Consider the following 23713-nt stretch of genomic DNA (forward strand, 5'->3'; position numbering starts at 1 on the left):
GGAGCGCCGCACTGTCGGAAGGGCAGTACTGAGGGAGTGCTGCACTGTCGGAGGGGCAGTACTGAGGGAGCACCGCACTGTCGGAGGGGCAGTACTAAGGGAGCGCTGCACTGTCGGAGGGGCAGTACTGAGGGAGTGCTGCACTGTCGGAGGGGCAGTACTGAGGGAGTGCTGCACTGTCGGAGGGGCAGTACTGAGGGAGCGCCGCACTGTCGGAGGGGCAGTACTGAGGGAGCGCCGCACTGTCGGAGGGGCAGTACTGAGGGAGTGTTGCACTGTCGGACGGGCAGTACTGAGGGAGTGCTGCATTGTTGGAGGGGCAGTACTGAGGGAGCGCCGCACTGTGGGAGGGGCAGTACTGAGGGAGCGCTGCACTGTGGGAGGGGCAGTACTGAGGGAGCGCTGCACTGTTGGAGGGGCAGTACTGAGGGAGCGCTGCACTGTGGGAGGGGCGGTGCTGAGTGAGTGTCGCATTGTTGGAGGGGGCAGTAGTGAGGGAGCGCTGCACTGTCGGAGGGGCCGGATGAGGCGTTAAACTGAGGCTCCGTCTGCCCCCTCAGGTGGATGTAAAAGATCTCATAGCCATTATTTTGAAGAAGTGCAGGGGAGTTCTCCCCGGTGTCCTGGCCAATATTGATCCCTTAACCATCATCACTAAAAAGTATTATCCGGTAATTATCACATTGCTGTTTGTGGGAGCTTGCTGTGCGTAAATTAGCTGTTGCGTTTCCCACATTACAACAGTGACTACACTCCAATTTAATTAGTACTTCATTGGCTGTAAAGTGACGTCATGAGGTTGTGAAAGGTGCGATATAAATTAAAGTTCTTTCGATAGCAAGCATCATCCCTTGAGTGCAGGAGGCTTTTACCCGTCTCATCCTTTCCATGTAAGGAGCATCATTGACCCATCCAGGGTGGAGCTGCCAACGTTGGTTGGATATATTCCCGGAGCTTTGATCTCCTGCCTCCAATTTCGAATTGTGTCGCGGGATCTTTTACATCCACCTGAGGGCAGACGGGGCCTCGATTTAACGTCTCATCCGAAAGACGGCACCTCCGACAGTGCGCGCTCCCTCAGTACTGCCCCTCCGACAGTGCGGCGCTCCCTCAGCACTGCCCCTCCGACAGTGCGGCGCTTGCGGCACTCCCTCAGTACCGCCCCTCCGACAGTGCGGTGCTCCCTCAGTACCGCTCCTCCGACAGTGCGGTGCTCCCTCAGTACCGCCCCTCCGACAGTGCGGCGCTCCCTCAGTACTGCCCCCTCCGACAGTGCGGCACTCCCTCAGCACCGCCCCTCCGACAGTGCATGAAAGATGCTATTTAAATGCAAGTCTTTCTTAATGCTAAGCCTTGCCCCCTCCTTGTGTAGACTTTGTCGAGTGCATGTTAACGATGGCGGTGGATAGTGGGAGGCGGAATCATACGAACAGGTTGTGTTCTAACCCCGTATTTTCTTGTCTTATCAGCTTGTATCCTCCCATAACCTCTGACCCCATAAGGCAGGAATACAAGCGGGAATTTGATGCTGATCATCGGGAATATAAGCAGATTTGCGCTGAAATGGACGAAATCAACAACCAGATTACCTTCCTGAGTAAACGGCTCGACATCTTGACTGAGGACAGTGACACCTATCAGGTGTGGAGACCCCTCCCCTCCCCCTCCACCTATCCGGTGCGGAGACCCCTCCCCTCCCCCTCCACCTATCCGGTGCGGAGGTGACTGATGGGGGCAGGCATGGCCCCAGCTGAAGTGCTGTAGCTCTGGACTGTCTACCCGTGAGCCCCAGCTATTCAACCCCAAGCCCCCAGGAACTCCGAGCACTTGGCGCTGGTGGTTCGTTCTCTGCCCGGTTTGAGTGTTGTGGGGTGGGGGGGGGTGGGGGGGGGTGTGGGGGGGAGTTTGGTTCGAGGCCGATCTTGGTGCTGTTCCCTCGTTGGGGCTAAATACTAAATCAGGACACGGAGATCTGTTCGTATCAGCACCTGAGATATATGCGGATTAATGGGGACCTTCTCCCCATATCCCCTAACCCCACCTACCCACCTTCTCTCTATATCCCCCGATCCCACCTTCCCACTTTCTCTCCAAAGCCCACAATCCCACCCAGGCACCATATCCCTCAATCCCATCTTCTTCCCATATAATGGTTCCTACATTACAACAATGACTACACTTTAGACAAACTCAATTGGCTGTAAGGGACTTTGGGACATTCTGAGGTGAGTGAAAGATGCTATAGAAATGCAAGTTCTTTTGTTCTCGTCCACTATCAGGGTTGGTGCTGCTCCGGGGAGACTGGTTGAATGGGATTGTGTAGAGTCAGCAGGAAGGGCAACGGAAGAGACTAAAACAAAGGGGTTTCTTTCATTCTCGGGATGAGGACATCGCTGGCAAGGCAGGCATGTATTGCCCATCCCTAGTTGCCCGGAGAAGGCGATGGTGGGCCGCCTTGAACCGCTGCACTTGAAATATTGAAGGTGCCGCCATTTGATATAACGGAGTGTCTCGCTGCGTCACTTCAGGGGGCAGTGAGGAATCCATCACACTGGGGACTGGAATCACCTGTAGGCCCAGGCTGGGTAAGGACATCAGCTTTCCTTCCCGAAAGGGTATTAGTGACAACCTGACAGCTTCATGCTCACTTTTTACTGTTGACTGTTGACTGCTGAGAATGACGTGAACAGCACATTTAGCGAGTTGGTCTTACCGCAGGTAAAGGGTACACAGCCAGATAGTAAATGGAAGACCAGCAGGAAGAGCAGTGCAAGGAAGGTAGTGCAGGGGTCCCCTGTGGTCATCCCCCTGCAAAACAGATACACTGCTTTGAGTACTGTTAAGGGGGATGACTCATCAGGGGAGGGCAGCAGCAGCCAAGTTCATGGCACCGTGGATGGCTCTGCTGCACAGGAGGGCAGGAAAAATAGTGGGACAGTGATAGAGATAGGGGATTCGATTGTAAGGGGAATAGATAGGCGTTTCTGCAGCCGCAACCGAGACTCCAGGATGGTATGTTGCCTCCCTGGTGCAAGGGTCAAGGATGTCTCGGAGCGGGTGCAGGACATTCTGAAAAGGGAGGGTGAACAGCCAGTTGTCGTGGTGCACATTGGTACCAACGATATAGGTAAAAAAAGGGATGAGGTCCTACGAGACGAATTTAAGGAGCTAGGAGCTAAGTTAAAAAGTAGGACCTCAAAGGAAGTAATCTCAGGATTGCTACCAGTGCCACGTGCTAGTCAGAGTAGAAATCGCAGGATAGCTCAGATGAATACGTGGCTTGAGGAGTGGTGCAAGAGGGAGGGATTCAAATTCCTGGGACATTGGAACCAGTTCTGAGGGAGGTGGGACCAGTACAAACCGGACGGTCTGCACCTGGGCAGGACCGGAACCAATGTCCTAGGGGGAGTGTTTGCTAGTGCTGTTGGGGAGGAGTTAAACTAATATGGCAGGGCGATGGGAACCTATGCAGGGAGACAGAGGGAAATGAAATGGAGGCAGGGCAGAAGCAAAAGATAGAAAGGAGAATAATAAAAGTGGAGGGCAGAGAAACCCAAGGCAAAAAAAAAAGGGCCACATTACAGAAAAATTCTAAAGGGGCAAAGTGTGTTAAAAAGACAAGCCTGAAGGCTCTGTGCCTCAATGCGAGGAGTATTCGGAATAAGGTGGACAAATTAACTGCGCAGATAGCAGTTAACAGATATGATGTAATTGGCATCACGGAGACATGGCTCCAGGGTGACCAAGGCTGGGAACTCAACATCCAGAGGTATTCTACATTTAGGAAGGATAGACAGAAAGGAAAAGGAGGCGGGGTGGTGTTGCTGGTTAAAGAGGAGATTAATGCAATAGTAAGGAAGGACATTAGCTTGGATGATGTGGAATCGGTATGGGTGGAGCTACGGAATACCAAAGGGCAGAAAACGCTAGTGGGAGTTGTGTACAGACCACCAAACAGTAGTAGTGAGGTTGGGGACAGCATCAAACAAGAAATAAGGGATGTGTGCAATAAAGGTACAGCAGTTATCATGGGCGACTTTAATCTACGTATTGATTGGGCTAACCTAACTGGTAGCAATGCGGTGGAGGAGGATTTCCTGGAGTGTATTAGGGATGGTTTTCTGGACCAATATGTCGAGGAACCAACTAGAGAGCTGGCCATCCTAGACTGGGTGATGTGTAATGAGAAGGGACTAATTAGCAATCTTGTTGTGCGAGGCCCCTTGGGAAAGAGTGACCATAATATGGTAGAATTCTTTATTAAAATGGAGAGTGACACAGTTAATTTGGAAACTAGGGTCCTGAACTTAAGGAAAGGTAACTTCGACGGTATGAGGTATGAATTAGCTAGAATAGACTGGCAAAGGATACTTAAAGGATTGACGGTGGATAAGCAATGGCAAACATTTAAAGATCACATGGATGAACTTCAGCAATTGTACATCCCTGTCTGAAGCAAAAATAAAACTGGGAAGGTGGCTCAACCATGGCTAACAAGGGAAATTAAGGATAGTGTTAAATCCAAGGAAGAGGCATATAAATTGGCTAGAAAAAGCAACACACCTGAGGACTGGGAGAAATTTAGAATTCAACAGAGGAGGACAAAGGGTTTAATTAAGAGGGGGAAAATAGAGTACGAGAGGAAGCTTGCAGGGAACATAAAAACTGACTGCAAAAGCTTCTATAAATATGTGAAGAGAAAAAAATTAGTGAAGACAAACGTAGGTCCCTTGCAGTTGGATTCAGGTGAATTTATAATGGGGAACAAAGAAATGGCAGACCAATTGAACAAATTCTTTGGTTCTGTCTTCACGAAGGAAGACACAAAGAACTTTCTGGAAATACTAGGGGACCGAGGGTCTAGTGAGAAGAAGGAACTGAAGGATATCCTTATTAGGCGGGAAATTGTGTTAGGGAAATTGATGGGATTGAAGGCCGATAATTTCCCGAGGCCTGATAGTCTGCATCCCAGAGTACTTAAGGAAGTGGCCCTAGAAATAGTGGATGCATTGGTGATCATTTTCCAACAGTCTATCGACTCTGGATCAGTTCCTATGGACTGGAGGGTAGCTAATGTAACACCACTTTTTTAAAAAGGAGGGAGAGAGAAAACGGGTAATTATAGACCGGTTAGCCTGACATCAGTAGTGGGGAAAATGTTGGAATCAATCATTAAGGATGAAATAGCAGCGCATTTGGAAAGCAGTGACCGGATCAGACCAAGTCAGCATGGATTTATGAAAGGGAAATCATGCTTGACGAATCTTCTGGAATTTTTTGAGGATGTAACTAGCAGAGTGGACAAGGGAGAACCAGTGGAGGTGGTGTATTTGGACTTTCAAAAGGCTTTTGACAAGGTCCCGCACAAGAGATTGGTGTGCAAAATCAAAGTGCATGATATTGGGGGTAATGTACTGATGTGGATAGAGAACTGGTTGGCAGACAGGAAGCAGAGAGTCGGGATAAACGGGTTCTTTTCAGAATGGCAGGCAGGGACCCCAGCTCTTTACAATATACATTAACGATTTAGATGAAGGAATTGAGTGTAATACCTTCAAGTTTGCAGATGACACTAAACTGGGTGGCGGTGTGAGCTGTAAGGAGGATGCTAAGAGGCTGCAGGGTGACTTGGACAGGTTAGGTGAGTGGACAAATGCATGGCAGATGCAGTATAATGTGAATAAATCTGAAGTTATCCATTTTGGGGGCAAAAATACGAATGCAGAATATTATCTGATGGCGGCAGATTAGGAAAAGGGGAGGTGCAACGAGACCTGGGTGTCATGGTTCATCAGTCACTGAAAGTGGGCATACAGGTACAGCAGGCGGTGAAGAAGGCAAATGGTATGTTGGCCTTCATAGCTAGGGGATTTGAGTAGAGGAGCAGGGGAGGTCTTACTGCAGTTGTACAGGGCCTTAGTGAGGCCTCACCTGGAATATTGTGTTCAGTTTTGGTCTCCTAATCTGAGGAAGGACGTTCTTGCTATTGAGGGAGTGCAGCGAAGGTTCACCAGACTGATTCCAGGGATGGCTGGACTGTCATATGAGGAGAGACTGGATCAACTGGGCCTTTATTCACGAGTTTAGAAGGATGAGAGGGGATCTAATAGAAACCTATAAGATTCTGACGGGACTGGACAGGTTAGATGCAGGAAGAATGTTCCCGATTTTGGAGAAGTCCAAAACCAGGGGACGTAGTCTTAGGATAAGGGGTAAGCCATTTAGGACTGAGATGAGGAGAAACTTCTTCACTCAGAGAGTTGTTAACCTGTGGAATTCTCTGCTGCAGAGAGTTGTTGATGCCAGTTCATTGGATATATTCAAGAGGGAGTTAGATATGGCCCTTACGGCTAAAGGGATCAAGGGGTATGGAGAGAAAGCAGGAAAGAGATACTGAGGGAATGATCAGCCATGATCTTATTGAATGGTGGTGCAGACTCTAAGGGCCGAATGGCCTACTCCTGCACCTATTTTCTATGTTTCAAATTCTCAAACTGCCAGGGACAGATTTGAACTCGTGTTTTCTGGATCACTGCCAAGCACGCTTTCATTATAACCCCTCCACACATCGGATTTATTGCTTGTTTTGCTGTTTTTCAGGGAGTTGCTGAGGAATACAACAGGCTAAAGGAGCTCAAAAAGGTGAGTGTGTCGTTCATAGATCAACTCACTCACTATCTGTTGATTGATCAAATCTGCGACAAGAATGTAAGAATCAGGAGGAGGAGTTGGCCATTCGGCCCCTCGAGCCTGCTCCACCATTCAATGAGACCAAGGCTGATCTTCGACCTCAACTCCACTTTCCCGCCCGATCCCCATATCCCTCGATTCCCCTGGAGGCCAAAAATCTATTGAACTCAGCCTTGAATATACTCAACAATTCATTCTCCACAGTGTAGAGGAAGCTTTCCTCTGTATCTAACCCCCTGTACCTGCCCTGGGAGTGTTTGATGGGACAGTGTAGAGGGAGCTTTACTCTGTATCTAACCCCCTGTACCTGCCCTGGAAGTGTTTGATGGGACAGTGTAGAGGGAGCTTTACTCTGTATCTAACCCGTGCTGTATCTGCCCTGGAAGTGTTTGATGGGACAGTGTAGAGGGAGCTTTACTCTGTATCTAACCCCCTGTACCTGCCCTGGAAGTGTTTGATGGGACAGTGTAGAGGGAGCTTTACTCTGTATCTAACCCGTGCTGTATCTGCCCTGGAAGTGTTTGATGGGACAGTGTAGAGGGAGCTTTACTCTGTATCTAACCCCCTGCACCTGCCCTGGGAGTGTTGGATGGGACAGTGTAGAGGGAGCTTTACTCTGTATCTAACCCCCTGTACCTGCCCTGGGAGTGTTTGATGGGACAGTGTAGAGGGAGCTTTACTCTGTATCTAACCCCCTGTACCTGCCCTGCGAGTGTTGGATGGGACAGTGTAGAGGGAGCTTTACTCTGTATCTAACCCGTGCTGTACCTGCCCTGGGAGTGTTTGATGGGACAGTGTAGAGGGAGCTTTACTCTGTATCTAACCCCCTGTACCTGCCCTGGAAGTGTTTGATGGGACAGTGTAGAGGGAGCTTTACTCTGTATCTAACCCGTGCTGTACCTGCCCTGGAAGTGTTTGATGGGACAGTGTAGAGGGAGCTTTACTCTGTATCTAACCCCCTGTACCTGCCCTGGGAGTGTTGGATGGGACAGTGTAGAGGGAGCTTTACTCTGTATCTAACCCCCTGTACCTGCCCTGGGAGTGTTTGATGGGACAGTGTAGAGGGAGCTTTACTCTGTATCTAACCCCGTGCTGTACCTGCCCTGGAAGTGTTTGATGGGACAGTGTAGAGGGAGCTTTACTCTGTATCTAACCCGTGCTGTATCTGCCCTGGAAGTGTTTGATGGGACCGTGTAGAGGGAGCTTTACTCTGTATCTAACCCCCTGTACCTGCCCTGCGAGTGTTTGATGCTGACACTGGGTGCCAGAAAGAGAAAATATTCCATTATACAGCGCTGACATCCCTCGCTGTGTGTGTCTCAGAGGAAGGAAACCTGTTAAACAGGAGAGCGGAGCTGTCCGTTGCGTGAGTTTTTCCTGATAGTTTGTCGTATTCTCTGCTGTTTTCAGACCTCGGAGTACCAGAGAAAGCGACTGCAGAGCAAGCGATTGAAGAGCAAACTGTCCCACATCAAGCGGATGGTCAGCGAGTATGACCGCCAGCGAGAGTAAGATGGAGAGGGATACACATCCTTCAGCACCTTCCCCCTTTCCCTACCCCCACCCCCAATATGGAAAGTCGGAAATGTCCTGCCGATTACAGTGAAGCTTCCAAACTCCAATCAGAAACTCTGCCTGTGGGGCCACGATCAGGAATATTACAGGATTCACCATCGCAAACCAGACCTCGGTGAGTCTGAATGGACACCGAACTCTGAGCAGGAGCCCCAGCCTGGAGAAAGCTCCATTGCTACGCCGGTTTTTAGGACAATTTTGCTCTGAATGCATGGGGATGTCATGTTCAATACATGGTCGCTCAGTGATACATGGGTGGGCAAAACATGGGAGGAGTCAGTCTATAGCATTCAATCCACGGGAACAATCCAAGGCATTAAAAGATCAAATTATTTGAGGTCATTCCCGAGCCCCACAGAACAACAAAAAATTGCATTTATATAGCCCCTTTAATATAGTAAAACATACCAAGACGCTTCATAGGAGCGATTATCAAACAGAATATGACACCGAGCCACATAAGGAGATATTAGGACAGATGACCAAAAATTTGGTCAAAGAGGTAGGTTTTAAGGAACATCTTAAAGGAGAAGAGAGAGGTAGAGGGGTTTAGGGAGGGAATTCCAGAGTTTGGGGCCCAGGCAGCTGAAGGCACGGCCTCCAATGGTGGAGCGAGTTTAAAAACGAGATGAGCAAAAGGCCAGAATTGGAGGGGAGCAGAGATCTCTGGGGGTGGGGGGGCGGTTGTGGGGCTGGAGGGGGTTACAGAGATAGGGAGGGGCGAGGGCACGGAGGGATTTGAACACAAAGATGAAAATTTTGAAATCAAGGTGTTGCCAGACCGGGAGCCAATGTAGATCAGCGAGCACAGTGGGTGATGGGTGAGTGGGACTCGGTGCGAGTTAGGACACGGGGCAGTGGGCACAGGGGGTGATGGGTGAGTGGGACTTAGTGTGAGTTAGGACAGGGGGTGATGAGTGAGCGGGACTTGGTGCGAGTTAGGACACGGGGCACAGGGGGTGATGGGTGAGCGGGACTTAGTGCGAGTTAGGACACTGGGCAGCCGAGTTTTGGATGAGCTCAAGTTTATGGAAGGTGGGAGGCCAGGCGAGCGTTGGAATGGTCGAGTCTGGAGATAGCAAAGGCACGGACGAGGGTTTCAGCAGCAGATTGGCGGGGGCGATGTTACGGAGGTGGAAGTAGGCGGTCTTAGTGATGGAGAGGTTACGGGATCGGTAGTTCAACCCAGGGTTCAGTAGGCCACGGAGATTACGAGCAGTCTGGTTCAGCCTCGGACAGTGGTCAGGGAGCGGGATGTAGTCGGAGGTGAGGGAACGGAGTGTGCAGTAGGGTCCACAGACAATGGCTTTGGTCTTCCCAATATTTAATTGTTAAATACAGGAGTGATCGATATATGGAGGAGTCCATCCACAGTGTTCAATGTGTGTGTTGGAGTTGGTAGTCGGGTGATCAATACACAGGAAACATCTTGGACTGTGGAAAGGACAGCTTCTGGCCTGTCCAGCAGTCCAATCACTTTCTGTGTTAGAAGCTGCTCCCCCTGAATCTTTGCAATCGGGGCAGCTTCAACAATCTTTCCCCAGCCTTTACAGTACTGCCAGTAATCCGGAGTTTTATTTTGAATATTAATGTGTTTCTAGTTTATTTTGCTCTTTGATCATTCGAGCTGCGATCGGCATTGAAATCTATATAATGTTAGAAATAATTACGTTTAATTGATTAAGGGAACAGTGTCGAGCCAGAATGGGCCCTGAACCCACCAGTCCGAGCCCCGGCAAGTCAGTCCTGTTCGTGTTTATACTCGCTGATTTATCCTGTGTGTATTCTGTGGGCCTGGAGGTTTGGAAAGGGCAGTTCTTGGCTTACCTTATTGCTAGATCTCTTAGTATCAGCAACTTGACATGTAATGGAATTAACAGGGACAGGGATTTTAAACTATACATATGATCCCTAAAGTTCCCAGGTATTGGGCCGGAGTTTGTGATCAGTGGCCAGCTGTGCATTACATTTACACTCTCCCACCGACCTTCAATGAGGTTTTGCACTGGAACTTGCTTTAAGTTAGAAAGCCATTTCAGCTCAGCGCCCTCTACGGGGCTCTGGGACCTGTGTGAACAGGGAAAGCAACTGTGCGTCTCCTTAACCAATCAGATTGAAGGATCATTAAAGAGCAGCGCAGAGTTTGAACCAGGGACTACATAAGAACATAAGAAATAGGAGCAGGAGTCGGCCATTCAATAAGATCATGGCTGATCTGATCATGGACTCAGCTCCACTTCCTGGCCCGCTCCCCATAACCCTTTACACCCTTATCGCTCAAAAAGCTGTCTATTTCTGCCTTAAATATATTCAATGACCCAGCCTCCACAGCTTTCTGGGGCAGAGAATTCCACAGGTTTACAACCCTCAGAGAAGAAATTCCTCCTCAGCTCAGTTCTAAATGAGCAGCCCCTTATTCTGAGACTATGTCACCTAGTTTTAGTTTCCCCTATGAGTGAAATATTCTCTCTGCATCCACCTTGTTGAGTCCCCTCATTGTCTTATAAGTTTCAATAACATCACCTTTCATTTTTCTGAACTCCAATGAGTATAGGCCCAACCTACTCAATATATCTTCATCTTCGGAATCAACCTAGTGAACCTTCTCTGAACAGCCTCCAATGCAAGTATATCCTTCCTTAAATACGGAGACCAAAACTGTACGCAGTACTCCAGGTATGAATAAAGTGTCAGTTAAAATATTGAACTCCGTGCCAAATCAGGTACAGAAGGCGAAATAAAGCGAAGGAAAGAAAGATGGGAAAGAAAGATTTTTTTAATTTAAATTTTTAAAAATCTCCAACAATAATTAAAATTTGAAGGAATGAGACGCCACACTTGTAATCGTTAATTTTCAGTGCCAGAGAGGTTGTTTGCCAGTAATTAAGACTTATCACCAATATTCCCATTAAACCGCGTAGCAATCTGGATGTCCCGCGCAGGCCATTCACCGGCTTCTAAATGGAAAAACCCGTGGGTGCGCGATAATTTGGCTGTGCCGCGCAATTCGTTAAAGGGGCCATGCACCCAAAAAAAAATTATCGGGAAGGTTGCTTTTCGCCTCATTAAAAATGCACTTGTACTTCAATGGAGAAGTTCTTCTATTTAGTGGGTCTCTAGTGGGAAAGTACGCAAATTCACGCCGAGACGCTCAGCAAGGTAAGGCGCTGCCTCTGGCGGAGCAGGACTACTCGGGGCGGCAGCTTCCGGGTTTCTGCGTTTAGCGGTGTAATGTGTCGCCAGAAGTTGCCGTCTGGATTTACACTTTAATAAAAGTCAACGCTGTTACTTCCACCGCAAAACCCGGCCCAATTAGCGGAGACGTTACACAATGTCAACGCTTGGTTTGTAATATTGCTCCAATGTAGATTCAGGGCCCCGAGACCTTCCTAAGGAGGCCAGTAGCCTGATGGTTTGTTGCAATGCTTTGACTTCTTTATTACACGTTATTACATGTTATTACTCCCAACTGTTGCAAAGTTTTGCTTTAATCTGCTTCTGCTTATTATGAAATCATTTTTTTAAGAAACTCTTGTATTTTTGAATGAAATGTATCTTAAATATATTTAATATTATGCTCACTAACGAGCAGGGACTGTGACTTACTGTGTTGAAGTTCAGCCATTATCCTTCAATCCACCCAGCGAGTTTACCCAGCGAGTCACATCATCGAATAGTAAAAGACTCGCATTTCTATAGCACCTTTCACGACCACCGGAAGTTCCAAAGCACTTTACAGACAATGAAGTACTTTTGTAGTGTAGTCACTGTTGTAATGTGGGAAACACAGCAGCCAATTTGCGCACAGCAAGCTCCCACAAACAGCAATGTGATAATGACCAGATAATCTGTTTTTGTGATGTTGATTGAGGGATAAATACTGGCCAGGGCACCGAGGATAACTCTCCTGCTTTCCTTCGAAACAGTGCCGTGGGATCTTTTACAGCCACCTGGGGACAGACGGGGCCTCGATTTAATGTCTCATCCGAACGTAACGCACAGGAGGAGGCCATTCGGTCCATCGTGATAGACCGATCCAATCCCCACAGCCCGGCACAGTTAACCCCTTCCAGTACTTATCCAATTCCCGGTTTGAAAGTCACTATTGAATCTGCTCCCACCGCCCTTTCAGGCAGCGCATTCCCGATCACAACAACTCGCTGTGTAAAAACATTCTCCCCATCTGCTTCCATCACCGATTATCGTCAATCTGTGTCCCTCTGATTACCGACCCTCCTGCCCCGGGAACAGTCTCTCCTAATTTACTCTGTCAAAACCCGTCATGAGTGTGAACACCACTAGCAAATCTCCCCTTAACCCTCTCTGCTCCGAGGAGAACAGCCCCAGCTTCTCCAGTCTATCCACGTCACTGAAGTCCCTCGTCCCTGGGACCATTCTGGTCAATCTCCTCCGCACCCTCTCCAAGGCCTTCACATCCTCCCTGAAGTGCGGGGCCCAGGACTGGCCACAATCCTCCAGCTGGGGCCGTACCCGTGATTTATAAAGGTTTAGCATGAAGTGTGTTTGGGGGCAGATCGATTGATCAAGTTCCTAGTTGGGAACAATGTGCGAGCTTGTTCTTCTAACGGGAGGTACAGACGGGAAGATGCAGGACAACAGAATTCCCTTTCTGTGCAGTCTGCATCAAATGGCCAATGACCATTGGTTAGCACTGAGCCTCTCGCCGTGCGTCAGTCACTCAGCACGAGTGGACGGGGCAGAGGTCAGCGCGGGGGGGGGGGCAGAGGTCAGCGCGGGGGGGGGGCAGAGGTCAGCGCGGAGGGGGGGGCAGAGGTCAGCGCGGAGGGGGCAGAGGTCAGCGCGGGGGAGGGGCAGAGGTCAGTGCGGGGGGGCAGAGATCGGGGAAGGGGGGCAGCGGTCAGCGTGGAGGGAGGGCAGAGGTCAGCGCGGAGGGATGGCTGTGACTCGCAGCTACGCGATACGGGCATCTTAACCCCTCTGGCAGGCTGGATTTCAAATTGATAAAACTGACAAGTATTGTGCACCTTGTAAAATCAAACATAACCAAACCTCAATCCCATTGCCCAGCGGAGAGGCCAAAATTAATATAAAACAGATCTTCCTTTTATATAACCGAGGGAAAAGGGTGAACCCCAGAACAAGATTAGCTATTCCAACACTCGCAATACAGACAGGCTGGAGGGGGTCACAGCGCCAGCACGGAGAGGTTGGGCCGGTCGGGGCAATGATGGGCCAATCGGGGCAATGGGCAATGTGCCAGTCGGGGCAATGGGCGATGTGTCAGTCGGGGCGATGGGCCAGTCAAGCCTCTCGCTGCAAGGTTGCCAGCGCGGGATGTTCCTGGGGGGTTCCGTCACGTGCAATGTTCCCTTTGAGGCCGCGCATGCACGCTGTTGTGGCCATGCGCCCAAAATAAATTAAAGGGAACATTGATCACATGACCTTCCACCTCCAACAGCCCCACCCCCACCCCCACACTCACACTCACACCATTGGTCGCCCGGCACATCCATCCTCGCGGAGCCCCGCCCTCCCACGGCCAGACGGAAAGCGAACACTGTTACCCGATTGGATGATTCTTGACTATCAGTCAATCTTTTTCCCCTCGATCTCCAATATTTTTATAATTAATAAACAGAACTGGTCAAAAAAAAAGAGAAAAACACGCAATTATTTTTATTGCCCCGATGATTTTCCTCCAGGGTTTTTGCTCGCGGCAGTGTCCTGGAGATTAATCTTCAATTCTGGGAGACTCCCGGGAGGGTTGGCGACTCCTCTCTCACTGGAGTACGGCCCGAGAGTCCAGTTTCTGTGGGTGGGCTCATAGTGACCATCCGCAAGGCTCTCTCGCCCCCCCCTTACTGCCTTATTCTGCCCCCCTGCTGTGGGCAGTCTCCGCAAGGTGTTGCTGCTTTGTGAACAAGAGTGAGAGCCCTGGGTGAGCAGCTCCAGAACACTGAGCCCATTGTCACTTCCCAAGTGGCTGGCTACCTGAGCGAGGCTGACACAGCACGGCTTGGTGCCACCTGACCACAATACAATGACACACCTGTAAGTAGCAGGAACTCAATGCGGCGGACTGTAACAGGATCCAGTGAGATCTCGAGCTGCAGCCTTAAGATAGCGATTGCCACTTTGGGATTGCGTCCATCCCGTATCCCAGTGCAACCCTCTCAAGAATTATAGAGCAATACGGCACGCAGGGTACCGACTGGTCAGCAACAGGAGGAGGCTATTCAGCCCCTCGAGCCTGTTCCACCATTCAGTTAGATCATGGCCGATCCGTATCGTAACTCCATCTGCCCGCCTTGGTCCCGTAACCCTTAATACCCTTACCCAACAAAAATCTATGGATCTCATAAGAACATAAGAAATAGGAGCAGGAGTAGGCCACCTGACCCCTCGAGCCTGCTCCGCCAATTAATAAGATCATGACTGATCCGATCATGGACTTGGGTCCACTTCCCCGCCCACTCCACCTTTGAAATTTTCAATTGACCTCCAGCCTCAATTAGCCTTTGTGTGATGAAGCGTCTCCTGACCTCACCCCGGAATACAGTTGCCAACCCGCCAGGATTGGTCCGGAGTCTCCGGAAATGGAAGATTATTCTCCTGGACTCTGCTGGGAGCAAACCTGGGGCAAAAATCAGAGAGACATTAAAAACATTGTGTGCTTTTTAAAAAGTTCTTTGAACACATTTATTTATTAGTGATAAAAATATTAGAGCTAGGAAACAAAGGCTGTTTGACCGGTTGGGGAACTTGGAGAACTTTTGATGATAGCTCCAGGAATATGTGTCACCAGAGTTGGAAGCCAACCCCTGAATGGCCTCGCTCCAGTTTTAAAGTTTCCCCTCATCCCTTCCAATGCACAACCAACTCCTTCAGGAGTCAAGTCATTAAGAATGTACAGGGGTTTACTGAAGTACAAGTGACATGTCTACGGTGACTTTAACATAGCAAGATGTCCCAGGGTGCTTCACAATGGTGAGGAGGGGTGTTGGAGCTGGGGTTAGGGTTTTGGGGCTTGGGATTCAGGATTGGGGGGTTTGGTTTGGGGAGTTCAGGGTTGGGTTTGGGGTTTTGGGAGGTTGGGTTGGGTTTTGGGGGGTTGGGGATTTTAGGGTTTGGTATGTGGGGTTGGAGGGGTTGGGGTTTTGGAGGGTTTTGGGCTTGAGGGTTGAGAGGTTGGGTCAGGGATGTTGGGGTTGGGGGTGTTGGTTGGTTCGGGGTTGGGATTAGGTTTGAGTGGCTGGGGGGGGGTTCGGTTTGGGGAGTTCAGGGTTGGGGGGTTGGGTCAGGGGTGTTCGGGGTTGGGTTTGAGTGGTTGGGGGTTCGGTTTGGGGAGTTCAGGGTTGGGGGGTTGGGTTCGGGGTTGGGATGGAGAAAGGAGACCTTTGGATAAAATTTTACTTTGTAAAATGGGTGGTAGCAGATTGCCGTCCCATTATACACCAATATAGAACAGAGGACAATTGGACGGGTTGTCTCAAGAAATGAAAAGGAAGAACTTGCATTTATATAGAACCTTTCACAAAAGTGGGACGTCCCAAAGCCCTTTACAGCCAGTGGAGTATGTTTTGGAGTGTAGTCACTGTTGTAATGTGGGAAACGCAGCAGCCAATTTGCGCACAGCAAGCTCCCACAAACAGCAATGTGATAATGACCAGATAAACTGTTTTAGTGATGTTGATCGAGGGATAAATATTGGCCCCAAGACACTGGGGGGAACTCCCCTGCTCTTTTTCGAAATACTGCTGTGGGATCTATTACAGTACATCCACCGGAGAGAGCAGACGGGGCCTCGGTTTAACGTCTCATCCCGAAAGGTGGCACCTCAGACAATGCGGCACTCCATCGGCACTGCACTGGGAGCATCAGCCTAGATTTTTGTGCTCAAGTCTCTGGAGTGGGACTTGAACCCACAACCTCTGACTCCGAGGCGAGAGAGAGAGTGACCCACTGAGCCACGGCTGACTTCTCATTTTAGCATCATTTTAATCATTTTAACAGCAACAACAGTCCCAGCTCCCCCTCAGCCTTTGCTCCACTTGTCCAGTGTCCTTAATTTACTTTCTTCTCCACCTCCTCCTTATTTCTGGGCATGCCTTTCAGAAAGAAGTTGGAGTATTTGGCGCAGCGGAATGCCAGGAGCTGAGCGCCGACAGCGAGGAGAACGTTGGCATAGAGGAAGGTTGACCTTGTGTTCTTTGGGACGCGGTACGTGAAGGAAGTGCGCGGGTGCAGCGAGGCACCGACGTGGGAAAACTGAGCCTGGGGGGAGGAAGAAAGAGGAGAATTCAAAAGAATTACTCAAGGTCTTTTCTCAGTCCACACAACAACAACCACCTGCGTTTATACAGCACCTTTAACTTAGTTAAAACTTCCCAAGGCCCTTCACAAGAATATTATGAGATTATAATCAAACACAATTTCGACACCGAGCCACATAAGGAGATAATGGGGCAGAAGACCAAACGCTTGTTCAAAGAGGGAGGTTTTAGGAAGCGTATTAAAGGAGGAGAGAGAGGTAGTGAGGTTTAGGGAGGGAGTTCCAGAGTTTGGGGCCCAGGCAGCTGAAGGCACGATCGCCAATGTTTGAACGATTAGAATCACGGATTCTCAAGAGGCCAGAATTGGAGGAGCGCAGAGATCTGGGAGGGTTGTCGAGCTGGAGGAGGTTACAAAGATCGGGAGGGGCGAGGGCCATGGAGGGATTTGAAAACAAGGATGAGAATTTTTAAATTGAGGCTTTCACGGACCGAGGGCCAATGTAGGTCAGCGAGCACAGGTGTTGATGGGTGAGCGGGACTTGGTGCCAGTTAGGACACGGGGCATCGAGCACAGGGGGTGATGGGTGAGCGGGACTTGGTGCCAGTTAGGACACGGGGCACGGCGGGTGATGGGTGAGCGGGACTTGGTGTGAGTTAGGACACGGGGCAGCGAGCACAGGGGGTGATGGGTGAGTGGGTCTTGGTGCCAGTTAGGACACGGGGCAGCGAGCACAGGGGGTGATGGGTGAGTGGGTCTTGGTGCCAGTTAGGACACGGGGCATCGAGCACAGGGGGTGATGGGTGAGCGGGACTGTGTGCCAGTTAGGACACGGGGCATCGAGCACAGGGGGTGATGGGTGAGCGGGACTGTGTGCCAGTTAGGACACGGGGCAGCAGAGTTTTGGATAAGTTCAACTTTACAGAGGGTGCAAGGTGGGAGGCCGGCCAGGAGGGTGTTGGAATAGTTGAGTCTGGAGGTTACAAAGGCAGCGGATGAGCTGAGGCAGGGGTGGAGACGGGCGATGTTACTGAGGTGGAAATAGGTGGCCTGGGTGATGATAAGGATATGGGGGTAGGAAGCTCAGCTCCGGGTCAAACAGGACACCGAGGCTGCGAACAATCTGCTCCAGCCATTTACAAGTAAATACAATACATTTTCCCAGCTGCATTAGGACCCCTTATCCCCAACCTCTATATCTTTCTTCTGCCCAGATAGAGGAACAAATCGAGCGGAACAACCTTCAGCAAGTGAGAAGGATGATATCAGCTCCTCCCCTCTTCCCAACCAGGCTCAAACTTCCACTGTGACATCCTGGGGTTACCACAGGTAAAGATGGACAAAATCAGTCTGGACAAACCTCCATAAACATGCCTTCTGTAAGATGCCCCAATACACCACCTTCCAATGCCTGTTAAATCTCAGGACATGGACACCAGGCAGGTACGGGTGACATTCGGTGAATAAAGATACCAGGCTGCATCCTCTTCACTGTCGACACCATTCTTGGTGGCAAGACTCCAACTGCTTAGAATATCTCTTTTCAAACCAATCTTTAGGAAGGCCTTGGGGAGGGTGAGGAGGAAATTGACCAAAATGGTTCCAGGGATGAGGAACTTCAGTGATGTGCAGAGACTGGAGAAGCTGGGGTTGTTCTCCTTGGAGCAGAGAAGGTTAAGAGGAGATTTAATCGAGGTGTTCACAATCATGAAGAGTTTTGACAGAGTAAATAAGGAGAAACTGTTCCCGGAGGCAGGAGGGCCGGTAACCAGAGGGACACAGACTGACGATAATCGGCGATGGAACCCGAGGGGGAGATGGGGAGAATGTTTTTACGCAGAGAGTTGTTGTGATCGGGAACGCGCTGCCTGAAAGGGCGGTGGGAGCAGATTCAATAGTGACTTTCAAACCGGGAATTGGATAAATACTTGAACAGGAAACATTAGCAGGGCTGTGGGGAAAGAGCGGGGGGAGTGGGACTGATTGGATCGCTGTCACAGAGCCGTCACAGGCTCGATGGGCCGAATGGCCTCCTATGCTGTATCAATCCACAATTCAAGGAAGAGATGGAGATCACCAAGATTTAACATTCAGCAGATTTTACTATGAGTCTGTTTTCATTGGACCGCTCTTCAAATAAACCTCACACTTCCAATTGCCATCTTGGATTTTATTACTCGGTCGGGACCTGACTCTTTCTACCCATGGGTTTCCTAAGCAGGCAGGACCTGCCCCTGCCCATCATTCCTGTTCCAAAGCTTCCCAACGGCATTGACTTTGAAACTCTATGCGCACGACTTACCTGGGCGATGGCCCCTGCAAACACCACAGTCAGATCGGGCATCCACACGCAACCGGGCTCCAGCAGGCCATAGAGCGCCAGGCCAAAGAAGGGCAGGAGGTAGAACATGTTGACTAGCATCTGAAAGAGAGGAGACAACTTCAGTCCACAGCGACAGAAACCCCCTCAAAGGACGCGGGTCCCAGAGACTCTGACCTGCGAGGTGCGAGCGAGAGTTGTGAGTGTGTGGGAGTGTCCAACCAGACAGTAAGTATTACAGGGTAAAGGAGCCGATATAACAACAACTTGTATTTATATAGCGCCTTTAATGTAGAATCATAGAAACTTACGGCACGGAATGAGGCCATTTCGACCCATCGTGTCCGCGTCGGTCAACAAAGAGCTATCCACCCTAATCCCACAAAGGATAACAGTAGCATTATCAGACAAAAATTGACACAGAGCCAAAGAAGGAGATATTAAGACAGGTGACCAAAAGCTTGGTCAAAGAGATAGGTTTCAAGCAATGTCTTAAAGGAGGAGAGAGAGAGGCCGAAAGGTTTAAGGAGAGATTTCCAGAGTTTAGGGCCCAGGCAGCTGAAGGCACGGCCGCCAATTGGTCAGTGAAAGAATTTGGGGAGGCGCAAGAGGCCAGAATTGGAGGAGTGCACAGATTTCGGAGGCTTGTGGGGCTAGAGGAGGTTACAGAGATAGGGAAGGGTGCGGCCATGGAGAGATGTGAACACGAGGGTAAGAAATTTGGTCACACCTTGAATACTGCGTGCAGTTTTGGTTTCCATAATTACGAAAGGATATACTTGCTTTGGAGGCAGTTCAGAGAAGGTTCACTCGGTTGATTCCGGGGATGAGGGGGTTGACTTATGAGGAAAGGTTGAGTAGGTTGGGCCTCTATTCATTGGAATTCAGAAGAATGAGAGGTGATCTTATCGAAACGTATAAGATTTGAGGGGGCTTGACAAGGTGGATGCAGAGAGGATGTTTCCACTGATGGGGGAGACTAGAACTCGGGGGCATGATCTTAGAATAAGGGGCCGCCCATTTAAAACTGAGATGAGGAGGAATTTCTTCTCTCAGAGGGTTGTAAATCTGTGGAATTCGCTGCCTCAGAGAGCTGTGGAAGCTGGGACATTGAATAAATTTAAGACAGAAATAGACAGTTTCTTAACCGATAAGGGGATAAGGGGTTATGGAGAGCGGGCGGGGAAGTAGACCTGAGTCCATGATCGGATCAGCCATGATCTTATTGAATGGCGGAGCAGGCTCAAGGGGCCATATGGCCTACTCCTGCTCCTATTTCTTATGTTCTTATGTAAATTTAAAATCATGACATTGGTGTACCACAGAGTCTACCCTATCATGGACCGATTCAGTCTCCCTCCACAGTACACTCTACCTTCAATCAACATCACTAAAACTGATTATCTGGTCATTATCACATTGTGTTTGTGGGAGCTTGCTGTGCGCAAGTTGGCTGCCACATTTCCCACATTACAACAGTGACTACACTTCAAAAGTACTTCATTGGCTGTAAAGCGCTTTGAGATGTCTGGTGGTCATGAAAGGCGCTATAGAAATGCAAGTCTTTCTTTTTTCTATTATGGACTCAACCCGTCTATTTAATCTCCTTTCACAAAACCACGTACACTCGACTTTATAATCCAAGCCCACTCCCCTTCATCAGCAACACCCTGTTCTATTTGGGATTCCCCCAGCGAGCGACGGCTTACCTGGATCTTGGGATAGATGACTGGGTCCAGCAGGTAGGGCTCGTGACCATAGAGGTACGTGTCACAGGAGTCGAAGGAACATTCGAGGGCGACCTAAACCAGACAATCACAGATCACAACCCATTCCTGGCTCCACCAAATGTACAGCGGGTCAACTTTAACCCAACTCACGGCCCCAAAACTCACCGCATCGGGTGTTACGCCAGATTTACACCGGTTTTACGCCAGATTTACAGCGGCCTTACGCCAGATTTACACCGGCTTTATGCCAGATTTACACCGGTTTTACGCCAGATTTACAGCGGCCTTACGCCAGATTTACACCGGCTTTACGCCAGATTTACACCGGCCTTACGCCAGATTTACACCGGTTTTACGCCGGCCTTACGCCAGATTTACACCGGTTTTGCACCCTGCACAATTTTGCTCTCCATTGACTTCAGTAACACCTGTGTTGCACTCAATCCCGTCAGTCTCCCACGGGCAGGTTCGGTTAAAATTGCTCCAGTCTGGGATGGTAAACGGGGCGAATTAACCATTGAGTCGCCCGGCACAATTTCTGGCTACACAATATTCTTTTCCAGTTGAAATTTCCCACCCCACCTCCAGCGGCGCTCTCTCAGTACTGCCCCTCCCAACAGTGCGTCGCTCCCTCAGTACTGCCCCTCCCAACAGTGCGTCGCTCCCTCAGTACTGCCCCTCCCAACAGTGCGTCGCTCCCTCAGTACTGCCCCTCCCAACAGTGTGGCACTCTCTCAGTACTGCCCCTCCCAACAGTGCGGCGCTGCCTCAGTACTGCCCCTCCAACAGTGCGGCGCTCCCTCAGTACTGTCCCTCTGAGAGTGCAGCGCTCCCTCAGTACTGCCCCTCCAACAGTGCGGCACTCCCTCAGTACTGCCCCTCCGACAGTGCGGCACTCCCTCAGTACTGCCCCTCCAACAGTGCGGCACTCCCTCAGTACTGCCCCTCCAACAGTGCGGCACTCCCTCAGTACTGCGCCTCTGACAGTGCGGCGCTCCCTCAGTACTGCCCCTCCGACAGTGCGGCGCTCCCTCAGTACTGCGCCTCTGACAGTGCGGCACTCCCTCAGTACTGCCCCTCCAACAGTGCGGCACTCCCTCAGTACTGCCCCTCCAACAGTGCGGCACTCCCTCAGTACTGCCCCTCCAACAGTGCGGCACTCCCTCAGTACTGCCCCTCCGACAGTGCGGTGCTCCCTCAGTACTGTCCCTCTGAGAGTGCAGCGCTCCCTCAGTACTGCCCCTCCAACAGTGCGGCACTCCCTCAGTACTGCCCCTCCGACAGTGCGGCACTCCCTCAGTACTGCCCCTCCAACAGTGCGGCACTCCCTCAGTACTGTCCCTCTGACAGTGCAGCGCTCCCTCAGTACTGCCCCTCCGACAGTGCGGCGCTCCCTCACTACTGCGCCTACGACACTGGCACTGGAGTGTCGGCCTGGATTTTGTACTCGAGTGTGGGTCTTGAACCCACGACCTTATGACTAGAGGCGAGTGTGCAACGCTCTGAGCCACAGCTGACACGACGGAACGACGGGGTGTTAGCCGATGGTCCTGCACAGTTTCCCCGAAGGGGCTCCATTGCAACAGGTAAACACTCAACCCCCACACACCCTCAAATATCGGAACGATCAGCAGGCTTTGGGAGGGGTGAAATAAACAGGATCCTTCCATCTAGCCAAATAGAGCTTCCCTTTCAATGGCCAATACTTACCAAGCCCCTGAAGAGTGTGTAGAGAGCAGCAAATATCAGGTAAATCACCAGGCACATGTCCAGAGGGCGTCGGTACAACCACTTACACTGAGCCGCGGCAATCTGAGGCAACAGAGACGGAACAGCCAGGATCAGTACTGCTTCAGGCTGACAACTGATCGATAATCAATATTGATTTCACACTGTTTATCAAAATCAATATCAAACTACAGCCTGCAAATCATAATGTCAATGGTGAATAAACCAGTAATAATCTAATGAATAAATTGTGATTAATAATTAAACCTTAGTTAATCAATAACTATTAGCAGCTAATAACAAACCAGAAATATGCTCGAATAAGTCATCATTAGCAATGCTCAATAATTAACATAATTATGATTACATACTGCGTAATACAGAGTAAAGCTCCCTCTACACTGCCCCATCAAACACTCCCAGGGCAGGTACAGCACGGGGTTAGATACAGAGTAAAGCTCCCTCTACACTGTCCCATCAAACACTCCCAGGGCAGGTACAGCACGGGGTTAGATACAGAGTAAAGCTCCCTTTATACTGTCCCATCAAACACTCCCAGGGTGGGTACAGCACGGGTTAGATACAGAGTAAAGCTCCCTCTACACTGTCCCATCAAACACTCCCAGGGCAGGTACAGCACAGGGTTAGATACAGAGTAAAGCTCCCTCTACACTGTCCCATCAAACACTCCCAGGGCAGGTACAGCACGGGTTAGATACAGAGTAAAGCTCCCTCTATGCTGTTTCTGAAACTCGGGCTCTGAAAGATCTGCTCCGACTCTTGCGGAAACGAGTGCTGTGGTTTCTCCGGGTCAAGTGCACGTCACTCCTCACCTGATCCGCCGTTGCCTTTGGCAATGCTCTGGGCATCCCATAGATTTTCTTTCCAGCCCAAATCGGGATCAACACGTACACAATATTCAACAGGAAGGCAGGACGTATTTCAGTTCCAAATTTACCTTCAGATTGGAGACAGAAAATTAAAGACCGAGATTTGGAAAAACTCAAACCATTCATGTTGTGGTCCTAACACAGATGAGACTGCACACAGGGAGGTTAAAGTAACAGTGACCTCAGTCTTTATTAAGACACTCCAGAGTGAGGAACAGGCCTTAGGGGCTGACTTATATACAGTGCTCCCAAGGGATGCTGGGATCCCTTGGGACTTCAGGGGATGCACTCCCTGGTGGAGGAACATGGGAGTGCATGCTTTACAGATACACAACATCACTTCCCCCCAAAGTCAAAGTGAAAACTATTTACAAGGTGAGGCGGTCGGGAGCCTTTCTTTCCCTGGTGGACCACCTCGGTACAAATGTCTGTTCTGGGGTGTTGGCTGTGCCCTCGCTGGGCTGGCGTGTTGTTGGCCCTGCAGGGCTGCTGGGTGAGCCTGGCCTTGCTGGGCTGTTGGGCGTGAT

At 50.1% G+C, this 23713-nt stretch overlaps 2 protein-coding genes across 2 annotated transcripts in view; one reads left to right on the top strand and one right to left on the bottom strand.

Moving 5' to 3' along the window:
• The window catches only part of LOC139229109 (occludin), a 49660-nt gene extending 41095 nt beyond the window's left edge, over nucleotides 1-8565 (top strand). The window contains exons 6-8 of the mRNA XM_070860768.1: nucleotides 1470-1641; nucleotides 6601-6642; nucleotides 8101-8565. Of these exons, the coding sequence (XP_070716869.1) occupies nucleotides 1470-1641; nucleotides 6601-6642; nucleotides 8101-8202 (316 nt within the window). The 3' untranslated portion in view covers nucleotides 8203-8565. The remainder of the gene's footprint in view (nucleotides 1-1469; nucleotides 1642-6600; nucleotides 6643-8100) is intronic.
• A 7707-nt stretch (nucleotides 8566-16272) lies between these two features.
• Nucleotides 16273-23713, bottom strand: part of tm6sf2b (transmembrane 6 superfamily member 2b) — a 31660-nt gene continuing 24219 nt past the window's right edge. Inside the window, exons 6-10 of the mRNA XM_070860769.1 lie at nucleotides 23130-23254; nucleotides 22279-22380; nucleotides 20548-20640; nucleotides 18821-18940; nucleotides 16273-16521 (exon numbers count right to left, since the gene is read on the bottom strand). Of these exons, the coding sequence (XP_070716870.1) occupies nucleotides 16312-16521; nucleotides 18821-18940; nucleotides 20548-20640; nucleotides 22279-22380; nucleotides 23130-23254 (650 nt within the window). The 3' untranslated portion in view covers nucleotides 16273-16311. The remainder of the gene's footprint in view (nucleotides 16522-18820; nucleotides 18941-20547; nucleotides 20641-22278; nucleotides 22381-23129; nucleotides 23255-23713) is intronic.

This window comes from Pristiophorus japonicus, chromosome 18 (genome assembly GCF_044704955.1).
Source record: "Pristiophorus japonicus isolate sPriJap1 chromosome 18, sPriJap1.hap1, whole genome shotgun sequence".
Lineage (NCBI taxonomy): Eukaryota > Metazoa > Chordata > Chondrichthyes > Pristiophoridae > Pristiophorus > Pristiophorus japonicus.